The sequence below is a fragment of the Pseudonaja textilis genome, chromosome 2 (genome assembly GCF_049901715.1).
Source record: "Pseudonaja textilis isolate UNSWEBS1 chromosome 2, rPseTex1.2, whole genome shotgun sequence".
Taxonomy (NCBI): Eukaryota; Metazoa; Chordata; class Lepidosauria; order Squamata; family Elapidae; genus Pseudonaja; species Pseudonaja textilis.
Genome location: NC_141991.1, coordinates 208,247,127 through 208,265,595, shown reverse-complemented (window position 1 = coordinate 208,265,595; position 18,469 = coordinate 208,247,127). Strand labels below are relative to the sequence as shown.

At 35.5% G+C, this 18,469-nt stretch overlaps 1 protein-coding gene across 15 annotated transcripts in view; it reads right to left on the bottom strand.

Moving 5' to 3' along the window:
- The window catches only part of SEMA6A (semaphorin 6A), a 181,076-nt gene that overhangs the window by 59,611 nt on the left and 102,996 nt on the right, over nt 1-18,469 (bottom strand). For all 15 annotated transcript variants that reach the window (XM_087926920.1, XM_087926917.1, XM_026720270.2 and 12 more), the window contains 3 exons: nt 10,753-10,813; nt 7,083-7,145; nt 5,617-5,718 (listed from right to left, as the gene is read on the bottom strand). In XM_087926920.1, the coding sequence (XP_087783046.1) occupies nt 5,617-5,718; nt 7,083-7,145; nt 10,753-10,813 (226 nt within the window). The remainder of the gene's footprint in view (nt 1-5,616; nt 5,719-7,082; nt 7,146-10,752; nt 10,814-18,469) is intronic.

Sequence of the window (18,469 nt, the reverse complement as noted above, 5' to 3'; positions counted from 1 at the left end):
AATAAAGTAAGATAAGGAATTTGAAAAAAACAACAACTAGTGGGGATAATAAGGCATCTAAGCATCATTAGTCTCATCCAATCAATTGTCAATCCCATGGGTTGAGAGACCTCTTGCAGGCATTGGATTATTTGTCATCATTTGTTTTCTGCCATGCATCTTTTCTCTCTAAACTTTCTAAATGGAATCATTTATGTCTTCCTTAGAAAGGAAACATATTGAAAGGAAAGGAGCTTTGTATAGCGCATAACATTCCAGGCCCATCTGTGTATTTACATAGGCTTTTGAGACATGATAGAATTGCCAAGGCTTGCAGAGCAAATGTTCTAATGTATTAGCTTAGGTATTTCATTGGCCTTCTAAAACCTAAATGTATTTACCGGGCAAAAACTGCCTGACAGCACAGCAGTAGGCAAAAAATTCAGCATAGTTCTATTTATAAGAAATGAAATATTTACAAAAATAATGAAAAGTCTGTTAATATCCTTCACATTATCTTACCATCTCCATCCTAAAAGAAAATAGAAAATAACAGTTTTTCCAATAGAAACATGGAATTTTTGCCAAATACTTGGGCTGACCACAATCCAATTAAACTAATTTGGAGAGGAAAGAAAAAGACAGGTAGATGGACCTTTAATAAGAGTATCCTGAGAGACAAAGAATATATTCAAATGATAAATAAGGAACTGAAAATATTTCTTGAAATTAATATGAATGAACACACAATGATTCAAAACTTATGGGACACAACAAAGGCATATGTGAGGGGTCTGACAATAGCATTTATAGAAAAAAAAGAATAGAGATAGGAAAAATCAACAGACTGCGAGACAAGAGAAACTGGAAAAATTGAAAATTAAATTGCAAAAAGATCCGGGTAATGAATCAATTAAAAAAGAATTAAATTTGACTAAACACAAAATAAACTTAAGCCTCCAAGAAGAAATGTTTAGAAAATTAAAATTAGTTAAACAACATTACTTTGAGAATGTGAACAAGCCTGGGAGATGGCTCTCCCACAAACTAAAAAAAGAGCTGGAGAAAAGAGCTATAATAGCCCTATAGGATGAGAATGACATATTGTGTTCACAATCAGATCAAAAGAAAACAATAGCTCGATTTGTTTTTGCTAATTTATACAAAAAAGAATAAATTTTAGAGGAAAACATCACACAATATTTTGAGGGCAAAGAATTACCCATCATATCGGAAACTGCTCGAGAGATACTAAATGATAAAATAACTTTTAAAGAGGTAAAAGAGGCAATTGGAAGACAGAAAACCAATAAAACCCCAGGACCAGATGGAATACCTGTGGAATTCTATAAAGAATTCCAAGATATACTAGGCGATCTGCTGGTGGAAATATGTGATGAGGCCCTGAATTGTGCCAAAATACCTCAAACATGCTCTGATATCCCTCATTCCCAAAGAAAAAACAGATCCTCACCAAATTAGAAATTACAGACCTATCTCACTCCTGAATGTAAATTATAAAATTTTAATGGTAATAATTGCAGATAAGTTTGAAAAAATATTGAATGATATTATCCATCCAGACCAGAATGGTTTTGTCCCAAATAGATATATTTAAAAAAATAAGTATAATAATGGATGTCCTAACCAAATCTAACAACCAGATAGCATTAATATTTTTGGATGCCCAAAAGGCATTCAACAATTTAAATTGGCAATTTTTGATCGAGCAATTATCTAGGATGAAATTTGGTGAAAAATTTATAGGACTAATCAAAACAATATATTCTATACAAAAAGCAAAACTAGTAATTAATCGAGAAACCACAAACAATATAAAAATAAGCAAAGGAGTGAAACAGGGATATCCGCTTGCCCCATTACTATATATCTTATCAGTGGAAGTGTTGTTAACTCAGATAAGGAAAAATTGAAATATTCAAGGTTGACTATTAAACAGGAAACATACAAATTGCAAGTGTTCGCTGGTGACATGGTCTTCATAATGGAGGACCCAAAAGAGTCAAGCAAAAATTTAATGCAAGAGATAGAGGCATTTGCTAAAGTAGCAGGACTCAAAATCAATAAAGAAAAAACTAAGATAATAACCAAAAATTGTACTAAAAAGCAAAATGAAAAACTGACAAAAAAATTAGGGATTCGGACAACGAAAAAAGTAAAATATTTAGGTATTTGGCTTACAGCGAAATGCTCCACAATAAAGGCTGATAATTATGACAAGTTGATAGACCAGATACAGACAGATCTAGATAGATGGGTAAATTTACAACTTTCTTGGATGGGAAGGATAGCCACCATTAAAAAAAATGTACTACCAAAATTGTTGCATCTCTTTCAAACCATGCCAGTAAAACTAGGGAAAAAATTATTTGAAGATCTGAACAAAAGAATTAGTAAATTTATTTGGCAAAAGAAAAAAGCCAGAGTAAAATATAAATTAATGCAAGATAGTAGAAGTAAGGGAGGACTGGCACTCCCAGACTTTGAGTTATACTATCAAGCCGCAGTGAGTACCTGGATCAAAGATTGGATTAACCTGGAGGACAAAAGAATATTGACAATAGAAGACTTCGATTTACAGATTAGCTGGCACGCGTTTCTCTGGGATGGAAAAAATAAAACTCATAGCTACTTTCAAAGACACTGGATAAGGGATGCTTTGTTTTATATATATGGGAAAGAATTAAAAGAAACTATTATGTGAAAATACTTCTCTGGCTATCTCCAATGGAGGCACTAGTATATCCCAATGTTATGGATTTGAACAAAACAATAAAATATAAAGAATTAATAACTGATGAAGGCGACTTGAAAACACAGATACAATTAAAAACACAGGGAACTGAAATTGGGTGGTGGCTGTATGTTCAAATTCAAACAAAACACAAAAAAGACAAGGAATAATTTGGATTTTATAACACACATCAGGAACTGGAAATCAACAATAATACGCAAAGACCTGGCAATAACTAATAAAATCCACCAATGCGCAGAAATGGTTAGACTAACCATGTTACTAAAAAACAAGGAAGAGGGGAAGATTTTTACAATTTGGAATATATGGTACAAATGGTTGTATAAAAAGGAAGTAAAGATGTCTAGTGAAATTGATTAAACAAACAAGGGAAAATGGAAATAAGGATAAATATATATATAGCTATGTATATATGTAAAATAATATAATTAAATAAATATTGCATTATAAATGTAATAATAACATAAATAAGTAAGGATTTAGGAAATGTTATAGATTTACTTGTACCAAATGACTTTAATTGACACTAATAGAAATGTACACTGCTATGAAAACATTGCAAAAATGTGAAAACACGTGTCTCTTTTTTAAAATATTTTTTTTGAAACTTTCAATAAACATTATTTTAAAAAAAAGAAAATAACATTTTTTTCCACTAGGAGCTGCTTGAAATTTGTCTGACAAATTTATTTCAGAAAGTACTAAAATGGTTTCCTGAACTAAATGTGCAGAATATTCTGAACTTGAAACATTTAGTTTTCAGGTTAACTGTTCAGAAGTTGAAAAAAAATAGAACAGTATTACATATTCAATACTCTTTATTTTCTTAACTTCAAAAAAATTAACCAAAGAAAGAATGAAAGGAAGGTATATCTATATCTGTATTGTACCTATATTTTTACATAGCAAACAGTGGAAATAAAATAAAACCAGTTAGGTTTTTGCCAATGTCTTTTTTAAAAAAAAATAATCTTTTGGACACATTTTTCTCGAGAATGAATGGTAAGTAGCATTCAGGATGGACTACCACTCACCTAAATTTCTAGCCTTAGGACAAAAAATAAATTTTCACTGTTTCCTATAGGCAAATAGTAAAAATATTTCAAACTTTGTATTATTGAAATATTACTAATTCAATATGTTCAAATATCTTGTTTTGAGTTAGGATCCAAGTACTTCCCTATCCATTCTCTTTAAGTTACTAATGTAAAAGCAAAGCAGAACCCCCTAAGCACCCACATACTCTCACATAGAAGAAAGAGACTTCAATATATACACTTAAGAGGAACCATTTGCTAAAAGAAAACAGAAGGGATAATTTTTATAGGTCCACAATATGCTAGACGGAGCCAGCTTTCTCCCCCTTGAAGTGAATGTGTAGTGGCTGATTATTATGGTATTCAGTTCTTTTGACAATCAGCTTAGATTCTAATTCCAAGTTTATCCAAGATACATTTTTGAGAGGACACAGGAGAAAATGGCAAATCACTTCTAGGAATACCCTGCATGTTTCCCCCAGGAGTTTAGTTCATATTGTTAAGAATTTGATTCTAGCATTAATTATATAAGCATTTATGTGATTTTAGAAAAGGCAGAGCCAATGATCAAGGGAAATAATAAACAAGAATCAAGAAATATGTTATGCCATATGAACAAATTATTCTGTCTTTTATCACTGTGCTTAGCTTCTACCCCACCGGGACAATCAGCATTATGTGGCCACTGAGTACTCAGTATGCACATTCCTTAGTAGATGAACTTGGGAGGGTTACCTCCTAAGATTCTTTTAGAATATTTTTTTACAAGCCATGGGGTCCTATGATTATTCCATTCTGGTTATAATTCTTTTCATATTCACCAGCTGAGCCCATTATTATGATATTCAAACTTCTTACTCAATGGAGACAGACTATAGTCTTTTCTTTAAAATGTGAAATGTTTTAAACAGTGGTTGTTTGTTTGTTTCTTATTTCTCAAATGCTGAACTGGCTGATCTCTGAGAAGTTGATGCTGGAAACCATCTTGATGAATCACTTGTTATAAGGGAAAAAAGAATTAATTCAAAATTTGAAAAGCCGACATTAAACAATAAATGGCAGCAACAGAAGAGAATTTTATTTGTATTCTGAGAAAGCACTATTCTCTGAAGAGGAAAGTGGCTGGCTTTATTATGAACAAATTTGGATAACTGACCAATAATGCTGATAAGTACTGACTTCTTCACTTTTGGAAGAGCCAATTTCCGGTTGCACTGTCCTCTCTGTTGGCCGTGTGCAAGACTGCTGGGCTGGGCATTAAGCCACAATTAGCCTCCTACTTCCATATGCTTGGGTTAACTGCCGATTCTTCACTTCAGGCATTTACTTTCAAGTCTCCGCATTTTAATTAGCATCAACCAAAGGGATACCGTGAGTGTACTAAATTGCAATATGATGTTTTATGAGACAACTAAATACGATCTAGTTATTCTGCATTAAATACAGATCCAAATTAATTGTGAAAAAAAAATCAATTCCTTCAGCAGCAACTTTCCCTTCAGTTCAGAATCAAGCATTTTATATATTAAGTTCCATGCAAATATACTGTTTCTGCTTCATTTCTCTATTGGAAGGTCCTTTCTGTGAGACAAGACTTCATGAACCCTGCCATAGCTCAAAGCTCTGCCTCATAATGAGAATGGTTACACTACAGTGACTTTACAAGAGATCTTGTGTTATTTTCTCTAGTTGAAAGACCAACTTTCTGAGGGAGAAGGAATTTCACTGAACACAGTTTTGTACTTTCTGGCTTTTGTGCCACTATAAATACTAATGGCAAAACCTCTCTAATTACTTATGCTGTCTTACAAATGCAATGCCTACCTTATAATTCCTGCAGGAAGGACTGAAGGCATTTGTCCCACAAATAAATAATGTATCATCATCTCGTTTAAGAAGAACCTTAATAAAGTTATGACATTCATCCTGCCAAAAGAATTTTAAAAAAGGAAAAGAATTGAACTACTGTTTCAGCAATTAACAGCAAAAATGTTTGATACAATTAAACAATTGTTTGTTCCAGAAAATTTTCCTGCCATTTGGAAAAGAAGGCAGCAATGGATTTCCTCAGAATGACATTAAAAGCAACATGGCTGGCAGGATTTTAAAGATTATACTTATCTTTTTCTGCTGCTGTTTATTGGAGAAAATGTACTTTAATGACAGTCATGAATCAAGAATAGGACCTCAGTATGTATGTACAGTATGTATTTATGCAATTTATACACTGGTGCATCCTAGGCAGTTTATAGGTATTAAAACAATAATAATGAATAACATATTACATTCAGTCATTAAAAGAGGAGAGGCTGATCCAGATGAGGGGAAATGCAGTAAGTGTAAGACACTGCAATGAGGTAGTCCTTGACAAAAGGACCCCCTAAAAAGTACTTATGACATAATTTAGAATTTTTGATAAACATGAACAGATTTGAGGTCATGTGATCACATTTTTGGCACCTAGTGACTGGCTCACATTTATGGCCATTTGCAGCAAGCTGTGGTCACATAAACATGATTTTTGACACTTTTTTTGCTGGTTTCTGATATTTACTTCCAGTTTCTTCCAAAAAACCCTCTCCATAGCATATAATGGATTTACTTCATTAGTGCTTAATGACTGCTGTAAAAAAGGCAGTAAAGTCAGTGGCCACGTGATCACAAAAAGGCATGTGATCATATGGTCATCTGCTTAATGACTTCAATTACTTAACAACAATAATTCCAGATTCAATTACAGTCACCTGTACTGGGATTAGACTATAAACATGCAGGTGGCTGCATTCTGCACCATGTGAAGTTTTGTGGACAGACCCGATGCAGGCTTAAATACAATAATCTAATTAGGAGCATGACTGATGACTCTTGTACATCTTGTCTCATGTCTTACCGAACAATGTCTGGGTAGAATGGGGAAAAATATAAAGCCCAGAAAATACATATGATCTAAAGTAATTTGTAGTTAATCAAACTTTAAATTGCTAAAACATTTTCCTAAGATTATTTATCTTCTATAAAGACTCTGAATTATATCAGTTATTGTAGAAAGTAGTAAGCTTTTTAACGCCTCTTCATTTCACAATATTTGACATTTGACATTTTTGACTATGTTTCTTTGCATCGTAAGTAAATCAATTTTTTTGAAATGTAAAACCTTCAATAAACTGTTGAGACAATGACTAGCTAGAAAATAAATGGCATAATCCAATCTGCAACACAGACACCAGTATAGGATAACAGTCAAGGAACTGAACAATGTGGCATCTGTCAGAGAAATGAAATTTGCCTACCTTATGTTTTCCCTTCATTCTGCATGTGTCTACATCAAGCTGTCTGGATTTCCATGTCAATTTCTTCAAGGATCAAGAAAGAAAATAATTAGAGTCTGGTGTGTTTGTATTTAATTTCAAAAGAAAAATTAGCTACTGAATATAAAATTATCAAAAACATTCCATACTTGTTCTATGCTTGACTTACTCTAGCACAGAAGTCTTATGAATGTAGCACATTTAGTTAGAATTGACTGCCATTTATACCATATATAATACTATAATTATATGATATTTTCTATACTTTTGAGGGTGTTTGTTAACAGACAAATATTACAAATCAACACTCTTTGTTTTTATCTCTTGAAATAGAATGTATGTATGTATGTATGTATGTATGTATGTATGTATGTATGTATATATATATATGTGTGTGTGTGTGTGTGTGTGTGTGTGTGTGTATCTTTGGTTATTTGGGTTTTCTCCCGCATAAAATTGGAAGTATCTAGGCGACATTTCGATGAAGTCTCATTCATCATCTTCAGGCTTGTGTCTTCGGCTTTGTGCTTCTCAGAGTAATGTGAGCTTACAGCTGCTTCTTCCTTTTAACTGCTAGTGGGGGTGTGACTTGATTGGGTGGGGGGCTTGGCTGTGTTCTGATTGAGTGGGGCTGTGTTCTGATTGGTTGGGGGTTTGGCTGTGTTCTGATTGGTTGGGGCTGTGTTCTGTTCAGGTGGGGGCTTAGTTGTGCTCAGGTTAGTCTTAGTTGCTGGGGGATTTGAGCTGGTGAGCTGTGATCCTGTTGTTTGGCTTCACGTTCGTGGTCGTGCCATATCTTCATGGTGGGCATCAGTTTGCTTCATGTATGGGTCAGAGGGGTTTGAAGTAGGTAGTGATGCAGCTGCAGTATGGTTTCTGGTCCATGGTCATGTCTCATCATCTGTGTGGGTGTGAGTCTGCTTTCTACGTGGAAGTGTGGTGGTAGCATCTTGTGTGGCCTTTGTGGGTGTGGGTCTGGCGTCATTCTTCATGTTAGGTACTCGTTTGTTAATGAGGGCGGGTTTCCAAATGGCTGGTAGGCGGGAGGCATCATCTAGTTTACTCATGCTGTGTGGAGGTTTTTCTATCTCTATGGCTTCTCTGATTATTCTGTTGTTGAAGTGTTCAATTTTGGCTATAGTTCTGGTATTTTTAAAATCAATCTCATGGACCAGGGAAGAGGTCAGTTCTTTTTTGATTGAGTTCTTGTGTTCTTCAATGCGTGCACTTATTCTTCTGTTAGTTTGTCTGATGTATGTGATGGGGCAGGCGGTGCAAGGGATTTCGTATACTCCTTGGTTTTCTAACTTGATTTTGTCTTTAGGGTTTCTTAGGATGGTGGATATTTTTCTGTTTGTGCAGAATGCTGTTTTAATGTTGTGTTTTTGGAGGATCTTGCTGATTTTGTCTGTAGTGCCTTTTATATATGGGAGGAGGGCTTTGCCGTTCTCTTGTTCTCTGTCTTGGATTTTGGTTAGGGTTTCTTTTTGGATTAGGTGGGTAATCTTCTTTCTTTGGAATCCATTGGCTGTTAGTATATTAGAGAGAGTGTGTAGTTCGGTTTTTAGGTGTTGTTCGTTGGCTAAGCATTTTGTTCTGGAGATGAGTGTCTCAGCTACGGAATTGATCTGTGCTGGGTGGTGGTGTGAGAGTGCATGTAGATAGCAGTTTGTATGTGTTTTCTTCTGGTAGATGGTGTGTCCTAGGGAGCCACTGGATTTTTTAAAAACACATGACCAAGCTTAGAAAGCACCAAGGACCCGCATATAATTTTGTTCTGTTTTCACAAAAATTAAACACACTCATATACGGTAGATGAAATATTCCCTGTTGTTGTTTGGAAGTAGAGTTTAGTCAAATAAAACGTTTAGGGAAATAAACTGAGTTAGAACTGGTTTCCACTGATTCAAAGTTGTCCAGAGCTTCTTATTTGAGCTCATTCTGAAGGAACAAAGAAATATGACCAGAGTTATGTCTTAATTCAATGTTGGAACACAGTTTGACAGCTTCTGAGATGAGTGCCAGAAAACAAGTTTGCATGTAAAAAAAATCTACATTCGCAGGTAGTTTTGGAAAGACCACAGAGCCATTGTTAATAATTCTAAATGATCTCAGCTAGAAGGCCAATGATTTTACCTGTCTAAGGCACTTTCAGCAGATTTTATCTATAAAAACTCTAACGAGCCAAAAAAATTAATATACCTAGCAAAATTGTGACAGATTGTTTGTCAATGGATCCTGAATGAGAAAAAACAATAAAGAATTGGGTTTAAAATTATCTACAGATGGCATTTTGCCATCTTAGTCAAGACATGTATACCCATGCCAATGATCAGTGAAAAAAACAAAGAAGTATCCAAATCTAGGTTAAACTGAACATTTCATATGCTGCTCTGATTTTCAGAAATGATATATTTCAAGGCAAAGGACCATCAAATATTTACAATAAAACTGGATATTTATTTTACATGGTTCTTTGCCTCAGTTCTCAAAAAAAATGGAAAACAGAAATAGGAGATACACAATCTTATGCAGATTTAGTTTTTCACAAAGACATGCATTCCTAGCCAAGCAAGCAGAACAACATTAGTTTTTTTCACTGTTTTACTCATGCATTTTTCATTCAGAATCCATTGGAAAACTTTTTTTTACATTTTTTGCTTAGATAGTCTTTAAAAATCACTTAGATTTTGTATACCATTCTACCTGAAAATAAATTTCAGCCCAATTTATTTATTGCTCTACTTGATTTTACTTCATGAGCACAACAGTTTTAAGATACTTGCTTTTAAATGAGAAATATTGAAAATAAATATTTGAACTATTTATAAATATACAGTCTGAGTAGCTTGATGTAATGCTACAAAGAAATGATATCTAAAATGCCATTAAAGCTAACAGTTATATTAAGATTCTGGATGGTATTTCTACCCATATCTATAATTCAGTAGTTAAGCATTTTTGCAATTTAATATTTTTGGTGATATTGCATCATCCTTCTTTTCCCCTCAGCTCTGTCATCTTACCCTTTAGCTGTATCATCTGCCTGGAATATGATGTAATAGATGACATCTGGGATATTAGAAGTGCTCAAGTGCTGAAATGAGTGGGTTTTTTTTTAGCCCTTCCTTAACTATGGCACATACACATATCCTATTAATTTTGGGATATTTAATCCAGTACTAACAGAACAAAATATTGTGGCTACTTCTAAGTTTTATTTTTAAACTTGAATATTTGTAGTCTTGAGAAAGAATTATAAAAATAATAAGATTTTTGTGTTTAGTATCTATATGTCCATGTATATGTCTATGTATTTAATTCCTTATAAAAGTGTGATCATTAACCTATTTAAGCAGAGTTTGTTGAGTAATTTATATTTACTATAATATCACAGAAGTCAGTCAAAATTGCATGTAAAAATATTGGAATGACCATGTGCTTCTATTGTAATATAAAAAAATATGCTTATAATCTCAGCTATTTATCCAAAATACATAATGAAAATAGTAAATATATGCACTTTGCTTTTATGATCACTACAATTTTAAAGGCAGGTCTGAAAATCTGAGGAGCAGGTATTTTTTTCTCATTTATTGTCTACTTTTTTTTCCCTATTGTCCTTGACTTGTGAATAGCAGAAACTACTTACTTTGTTAAAATAAATTTCTTCTGTGTGTGATGAATCCATATCAACAGTATAAATATGGTCCCTGTAAACAAAGGGGAAAAGAATGCCAGGATAAACTCAGATGTTCACATTTTACAGGAAGAATGCTTTGTGTTCAAATAAATAATTGTACCTTAGTCAGCAACTAAGGATAATATCAAAGAATACCATGCAACATATCTTATGTTTTCTTTGGGTAAGAGAAGATAAAAAATTAATACAATTCAGCATAAACAAAACTTTCATTCTATGCTCTATGAATGAACAAAAGGTGTAAAAAGGAATTAACTGAGAAGTTGGAAGTTCCCTAAAATCATTTTGGTGCAGATTATGTTTTCTGTATATCTGTAAGTACAGAACAAGTCAACCTTGTTCTGAGAATGGGATATATTGCAAGATATCTGTAAGGTTTGCATAATTTGGCAAAATATTTGACTCCTATAATCCTTCAACAACCTTATTGTTAAAAAAAAACCTGAGATAGATATTCCTATCAAGAATTGTGGCTTCTACTATGAAAATACATACCTGAACTGAACATGTATTCATAGACATTATGGTCTTTAATTTTGGGTACTCCATTCCTTGGCCTTTTATTTTACATTATAGCTTGTAAGATTTTAGCAGTTGGCAGATGTAAGTGATCTTTTCTAAGCCTAAAAGCTAAGCAAGTTCAGGACTGGTTAGAATTTGGATGGAGGAAGAATATCGAATTCTGGGCAGTCAGTTAAAATTGAAAGTAATAAAATAAATAAGATCATGGATAATTAAACTATAGTCAATCCTTGAAACCAATTACCAAGACTCTTTGGAGAAGTACCATCAGACAGTATGCTAAATGCTAAAATATACCAATAAAGCCTTCACAACAATCCTTTCCACCACAATACTTGTATATGTATTAGCTGCTATAATCCTAGAGATGTTTGGCTATATGATAGAAAAGAACAGCAGTACATATTGGTCCTCTCCCACTCCCCGGGTCCCAGATATTGAGGTTGGAGACTAAGATCAAGGCAACTTGGAAAGAAGTTAGTTAGTTGTGGAACTACAGAAGAGTGTGGAGTTTAAGAAAAAGAGCTGGCTACTGAAAAAAAAAGTAAGGGCCTGACTCCATCTGAAGCTCTAGAGACTTATAAACAAAGGCTCACAATTCCGGCTAGCAGGCTAAGAAGATGCACTATAGAGGCAGAGGCCAAGAAGATGACCTGTTCTCAAAGAATCAAAGAACAAAGTATATTCCCAATTGCAAGGCAACAATGGAATAGCAGGAGAGCCACCAACAGGAGAAACTGAACAATACTAGAAAAACATATGGGAGAAAGAGAAGATAAATAACACTATATGGTCACTAACTAGTGGGCTGCAGATCACTTGTGGTCTGTGAGAAAATTTTGGTGGTCCGCAGAGAAATATCCCCTCCAAAGCATCCCCCCAAAGCAATTAATCCAGGCTGTGCAGGAACACACCACCCACATGGCACACGGGAACACAAGGCTGCACCACCCATATGGCCCATCCACTCACCCACTGGCCCCCACCCTTCGTCCGAGCGCAAACCTTACTTTAAGTAGAGCCATGCGTTCTGGAATTGGAATGTAAGACCAACAGCGGGGGAGGGAAATCCACCCCAGGGTGCCTTGCTGGCTTGGTGGGAAAGTCAGTGCCATATTCCAGAGCTGCAGTAGTCACAGGACTGGCCCTTTGGTTGTCCCGGAGCAGCTCCTCCTCACCCGGGTGCCATGGACTGGAGGAGCTGTTCCAGGAGGACCAAAGGGCTAGTCTTGTGACTACTGCAGTTCTGGAATATGGGACCAACCTATGGTGGGATTGGAGGCCAAGGGGTATTGCCTGGTTAATAGGAGCCCGTCTTCCTCGGTGCTCTTTTGGTCTGGGCATCCGATCTTTGCTGCCAACTTGTTGCAGGACCGATGGGAACTCTGGGTTGAGTTGAGCTGAGCGCCTTGGAAGCCCCATAGTTTGCCTTGTCACTGTTTATGCAGGTGAGAGCGTGAGCTTTTCTGGCTCGACACCCCTCCTTTGGCCTCCACACAAGAGAACTCCCGAAGGCTAAGCTTCAGGTTTTTCCCTCTGCTTCCAAGCAGAGAAGGGTCCCTCCCTCCAGGCCTTGAAGCTCCCCAGACCACGTGTGTGCTGGGCTCTCCCTACGGGATGAGGGCATCTCCCGAGGAGGCCCCCACCAACCCACTTATCAACAGCAAGCCCAAGTTGGAGGAAGAGGAAGGGGCTCCAGGTGCCTGGCCATTGCACTGTGCCCCACCCTTAGAGCAGAGTGCCGAGAGGGACAAGAAAACTGACACCTCCACCACTGCCCCATTCTGGGCCTGTGAATTGATGGTGAGCCCAGACTTGTCCACTCTGCCACCTCCCTCCACTACCAGCTGGTATTTTTCCTGCCCCGGGCCATCCCTACAGTCTGCGGCCATCGAGGAAGAGCCCAGGCCAGTAGAGGTGAGCTGGAAGATGTGGAAGCACCATGCAAATGCAAGTAGCGTGGTGCTCCTGCACTTTCCAGCTATCTCCATCGATGCTTCAGCCCACCTGTGCTGCCAGCCCCCTCTTGCTGCAACAGTACCATTACTTCTTCCTTGCCAGCAAGGGCTGTGCTGCTTTTTGAATGTTGCACCACCTGCAAATTTGCACATTACACGTGCCAGCTCTTACAGCGGAGATTTTCAACCCCACCACAGGCCAGTCCCATATTCCAGAGCTGCAGTAGTCACAACACTGGCCATTTGATCATCCTGGAGTGGTTCATTCATGACAGGCTAGTGCACAGTCTAGTCCTGTGATTACTGCAGCTCTGGAATATGGGATCAACTTTCCCACCAATGTCAGTAAGCTACCATCAGTTAAAATTTATATTAGTGGTACCCGGAATTTGAAATTATGAGTTTGGTGGTCCCTGAGGTCCAAAAGGTTGATGGCCCCTGCTATAAATGATGTGGGTTGAAGGCCATCATATAGTAAAACATTTTGGTACATGTAGAACTTTGAATCGTGTATCATCTCCCTATCCCAATAAATCACATTGGTCACATAGGGCTTTACTTTTCTTCAAATGCTTGAAGATCTATTCTCAGGTCTTTTGGGTGGCATTCAGTGAGCTTGTGCCCATCAGTGTATGCAGTGATAATGTGGCTTTGTTTTTAAAAGTTGTTTCTCTAAATTCAATAGCAGTGTTGTTTGATTTATAATATAAACAAGGATCAAAGGTCACATCTTTCTTGTTTTGTTTCTTGTTTTGTCAAATGAATAGTTGAGTTATGTTTGAAAATTTACCCTGGGAAGGTAAGACTTCTTTTAATGTAACCTGTTTGTGTTGCCCTTTTTTCTTTACTACCTGTAAAGAAGTAGTTGCTATTTTAAAATAGTGCAATATATATAATGAAATCTCTTCTACTGATACTAGCTTTTAAAAATATATTTGGAAGAAGCAAGGTTAGCAGATCCAAAACATTTGCAGCAAGCCAAAATTTAAGCAACATTTTCCCCACATAGAGAAAAGGGTTTGTTTATTAACAAAATCAGCTTTTCATGAGTTTTTCATGAATTTCCTCCCCTTTGAAAGCAGCTTTCTTTATAAGATGCCATGCTGAAAAAGGTGTGTCTGTATTTATATTGCTTAATCTTCTGGGGAAACTGCCATTTACTTTTATAACAAGTTTAATGCTTATTATTTTCTTGACTCCATTGGCAGAACTTTGACCCAAAGTTAATACAGAGCTACTCTTTGGTTTTTATTTTATAGATGAAAACAGTATGTCCTCTTTCTGCAGATTTTCATTGTAAAGCTCTGGCAAAGTAAACCAGTGTTAAAAACAAAAACATGCATTAGAATGGCAAATTAATAAGTTATTATCCCTGGCAATATCTAAAAAATGTTCTGTTTACCGTCAGTTAGAAGTTTTGTATATTCTGAATGCCAGAAAAAAACCCTGTAGGATTCAGCCCAGCACTGTGTTTAACTCCCTTCTAACACTATAAAGGCTTATGGCAAATTTCCAGTCAATTTTCAGAAAAAGGCAAAACCAGAATTATGGACCTATGTGAACTCTGATTTTCAGTTAAGTTAAAAAAATGCTTCCATTGTTCCACAGTTGTTTCCATATAAGAACTGCCAAGTAATAAAAGGATCTGCTAAACTGAAGATATAAATATGTGCTGTTTTGTTTTATATTGATGCTCTCAGTCATTCTGATCTTGTTAATTCATTTTTTACACAAATAAACCAATTCCAGCACTTCTGTTTTTCCCACTTCCAGTTAACAGTGCCACAGATGTTATTATGCCACACTTGTGCAGGGAAAGAAAATGTAAATAATGCTGCATCCTTCGCCACAGCTATGGTTATTAAATGCATGTTATGATTCTGGTGTGCACCAGGGAGATATGATAAATTACCAAAAGATGCAGTGGGAGAGAGAAAGGCAAAAAGATCACTCAAAAATTAAGTGTTTTTGTGAAAATGGCAAGAAGAAAAACCAGTCTTCTCATGTAGCTATTATAGGAAACATTATTTAATTATTGAAATTCTGCTTGTCTTTCATGTACTTTTCTCTTCAACACTTGCCTCATACCAGCAAAATGATCTAACCTTCTTATGATAATTTTTTTTTTTTTGGCAACAAGAGTCTAAAGAATATAAAGAGATTGCTGCTTGGCTCTTGAGAGTTCAGATCGTAATATTTTAGTAAAGCTAACAATCCAGGGGCCTTTGCAGTTTATACTTAATGACATAAGAGCTCCAAGGATTCACTACCACTTTAGAGGATTTCATGTGGGAAATATTAGTATGTGTTATCAGCTTGGAGAAAGATATGTTTATTGGAATTTCTTTAAGCTACTTAGAGTTTCTTCAAATGTCATACTTACAGAATTAACAGTGTTCTTGCTTTAAATCAGATTGCAACCCTATCTAGCATCCTAGTATAAAGAACTGTAGGAGGTAAATGTGTCTGGGATATAGCTAGGGTTCTGTGGCAAACCCCAAAGCTGAAAAAAAATGCATTTGCTTTCAAAAATAATGAACAAGGAAATACATTTACACTTATCTTTGTTCAAAATAAATTGGGCATGCATTAGCAAAGGACTGAACAGGGAAAGCTGGAACTTTGTGGATTCTTGGTTCTCCAGAAGAGATGAAAACTCATCAGTTTCTCTGTCCAATTAAAATACAAAAGGGGAAAATTTATGCAAGATTCTGGGAACAGCTACAATCAGTGAAATATAGCTAGAGCTTGTATGGACAATAATTTAGTTATAAAAAGCACCTTATGTCTTGATGGTGAATCAGAGACTATTCTGATGCTGTTGAATTGCAACTTATATATCAATAGTTATCAGTATCAATAGTTCAGCAATGGGGGTTGCCATTCCTAACCTAATATAGGGTGAAAACAATGACTTTCAAACATTTTGTCCAAGAAATGCTTTCCATATTATGTAGTCTCAATTATCATCCATCTACTCCCGCATACTGCTGATGATTTTGTCATTTATACTAAGAACATTAAGTTCATTCATGAAACTGGCTGATCCTTTATGCATTTCCCCTCAAGTTGGAGTAGAGTGCTAATTAACAATGAGTACACAACTTTCTGCAATTGCACATGGTAAAAAATAACATTTAACATGATATTTATCCTCAATAGATGATCCTTCCATTCTGCAACTCCCAATAAGCAATTAAGCAGCCTCGGGGTTTGTTACCAAATGCAAACAAACAAAACCTACTGTGTTAGATTACTTCTTCCTTGGTCTATCAGGGAATGTTCAAATTTTTAAGTTAACACATTGTAATCAGGGCTTGGTGCATTTGTCATTACATTTTATGCAAAATGTACCTGGGAAATGCACAGGCAGTTATGTTCTACACAATATTCAAATACATGTGGAGGCACAAAGCCTGCATTTTCATGTAGATACATTAATCCTTTTAAGCAAGAAGAAACTGAATTTTTTGCAATGGGAGCAGTGCAGTAGAGGAAAGCATCTGAATCACTGGTCCAATAAATGGGTATATATTTATTACTTTACGAACTCCTATTTTAAAACATCTCCTTTTGCTATCAGAACACAAATTAGATTCTCAAAACATTAAAATAATCTGGAGCACAGAATTTGGCTTTCCTTAGGGTTTGTGCATTAACTGAAATGCTGACACCATCAGGCACAGCACCTAATGCAATTTGTGCCAAAAAGAAAAAGTGAAAAAAAAAACTTTTCTGGAACAATTAAAAGATAAGAAATGAGAGATATGGCTATTCACTACTTTTTAAAATAATGGCAGGATGATGGGTAGACAGCCAACAAGTAGTCAAGTAGTAAAGTAGTCATGCAAACCTGGAATGGAGATAACTTTTAATAATATAACTATATAATATTATACTGTTTATTTTGGATAAAAATGCATTATATACTATGCTGCTTATTAAATTCTTTTCATTGGAATTTCTATTTGTCACTGTGCTTATTATGCCAAACTGCCAAAGCAGAAGCAGTTATTAATTTTCATTCTTAATAGTTATTGAAATGTGATTCACTTTTTAAAGTTTGTTACCTAAAGATGAAAGGGGCTTTTGCTCCATTTTATCCTTGTTCTTAAAAAAAAAAAAAAGAATAATTTTTGGAATGAAGATGTATTTGTGTAATTTCAGCACAGAAAAATGTGGTTTTGTACTGATAAATATCAAATGGTCTAAAAACCTTCACTTTGACATCTTTCCAGGTGATAATTTTGATAATCCTGAACTAACCCAAGTCTCAGAAGTGCTGAGAGGAATAGAAGAGACGATATGCAGAAGGCTTCTCCAAAGCTAGCGGAGTAGTGTTCTTATACTCAGAAAGAGAACAGAAACAGTAATAATAGCAAAGAAGAGCAAGAACAGGGCCCTCCTGTGATCAACAGGACCTCTTTATAGAAAAGAAGGTATAGGAAATGATCAGTTAGGCCAAAATTGCCTTTCCTGTAAAACAAAGGATCAACAATTCTTCTCTGTCTTTTTAAAGTGCAAGACGTGGAATCTAAATCACAATAAGACAGATTCCAAACATAATGCCAGAAAAAAAAAATAAACCACAAAAGCAAGGGTTAGACAGCCATCTGTCAAGAATGTCCTTTGAGCAGCTGTTGGAATTTTGACCTAAAAGGACCTTTTCAATTCTATAAAAATACACTTAGCCTAGACACAATTTAGACATGGTCCAATGCGGACTTTTCAGTTAATATAATGTTTGCATTTTCAGCTTAATTAAATACTTGATGCATGATTGGTTTATCATTGTTGAAAATACTCCTTAGGCTTCTTTAAAAGAAAATTATTTTACTGAAGGATGTCCAAGTCCAGCATATGGCAAGAACTTTCAAACCACCAACTAACCTCTTCACATGTTCAAGTTATTGAGACCATCTTTTAGCAGTTTATTTATTTGAATACCTCTGGTTTTGAATAATACTGTTCTGTAATAATTTTTCCATTTTCTATTTTCCCTTGCCATTTCACATAACTATTTTAATTTGGCCTAACTAATTCTTAATGGAAAACTATGTTGAATCTTCTGCAATAGAATACAGATTAAGATATGCTCACATTCAGCTCTGGAAAAGATTGCTGCTAGAAATCCTTTTGAAATAATTCCCTTATCCACAATAACTGGTCACAGGAAGGCATCACTA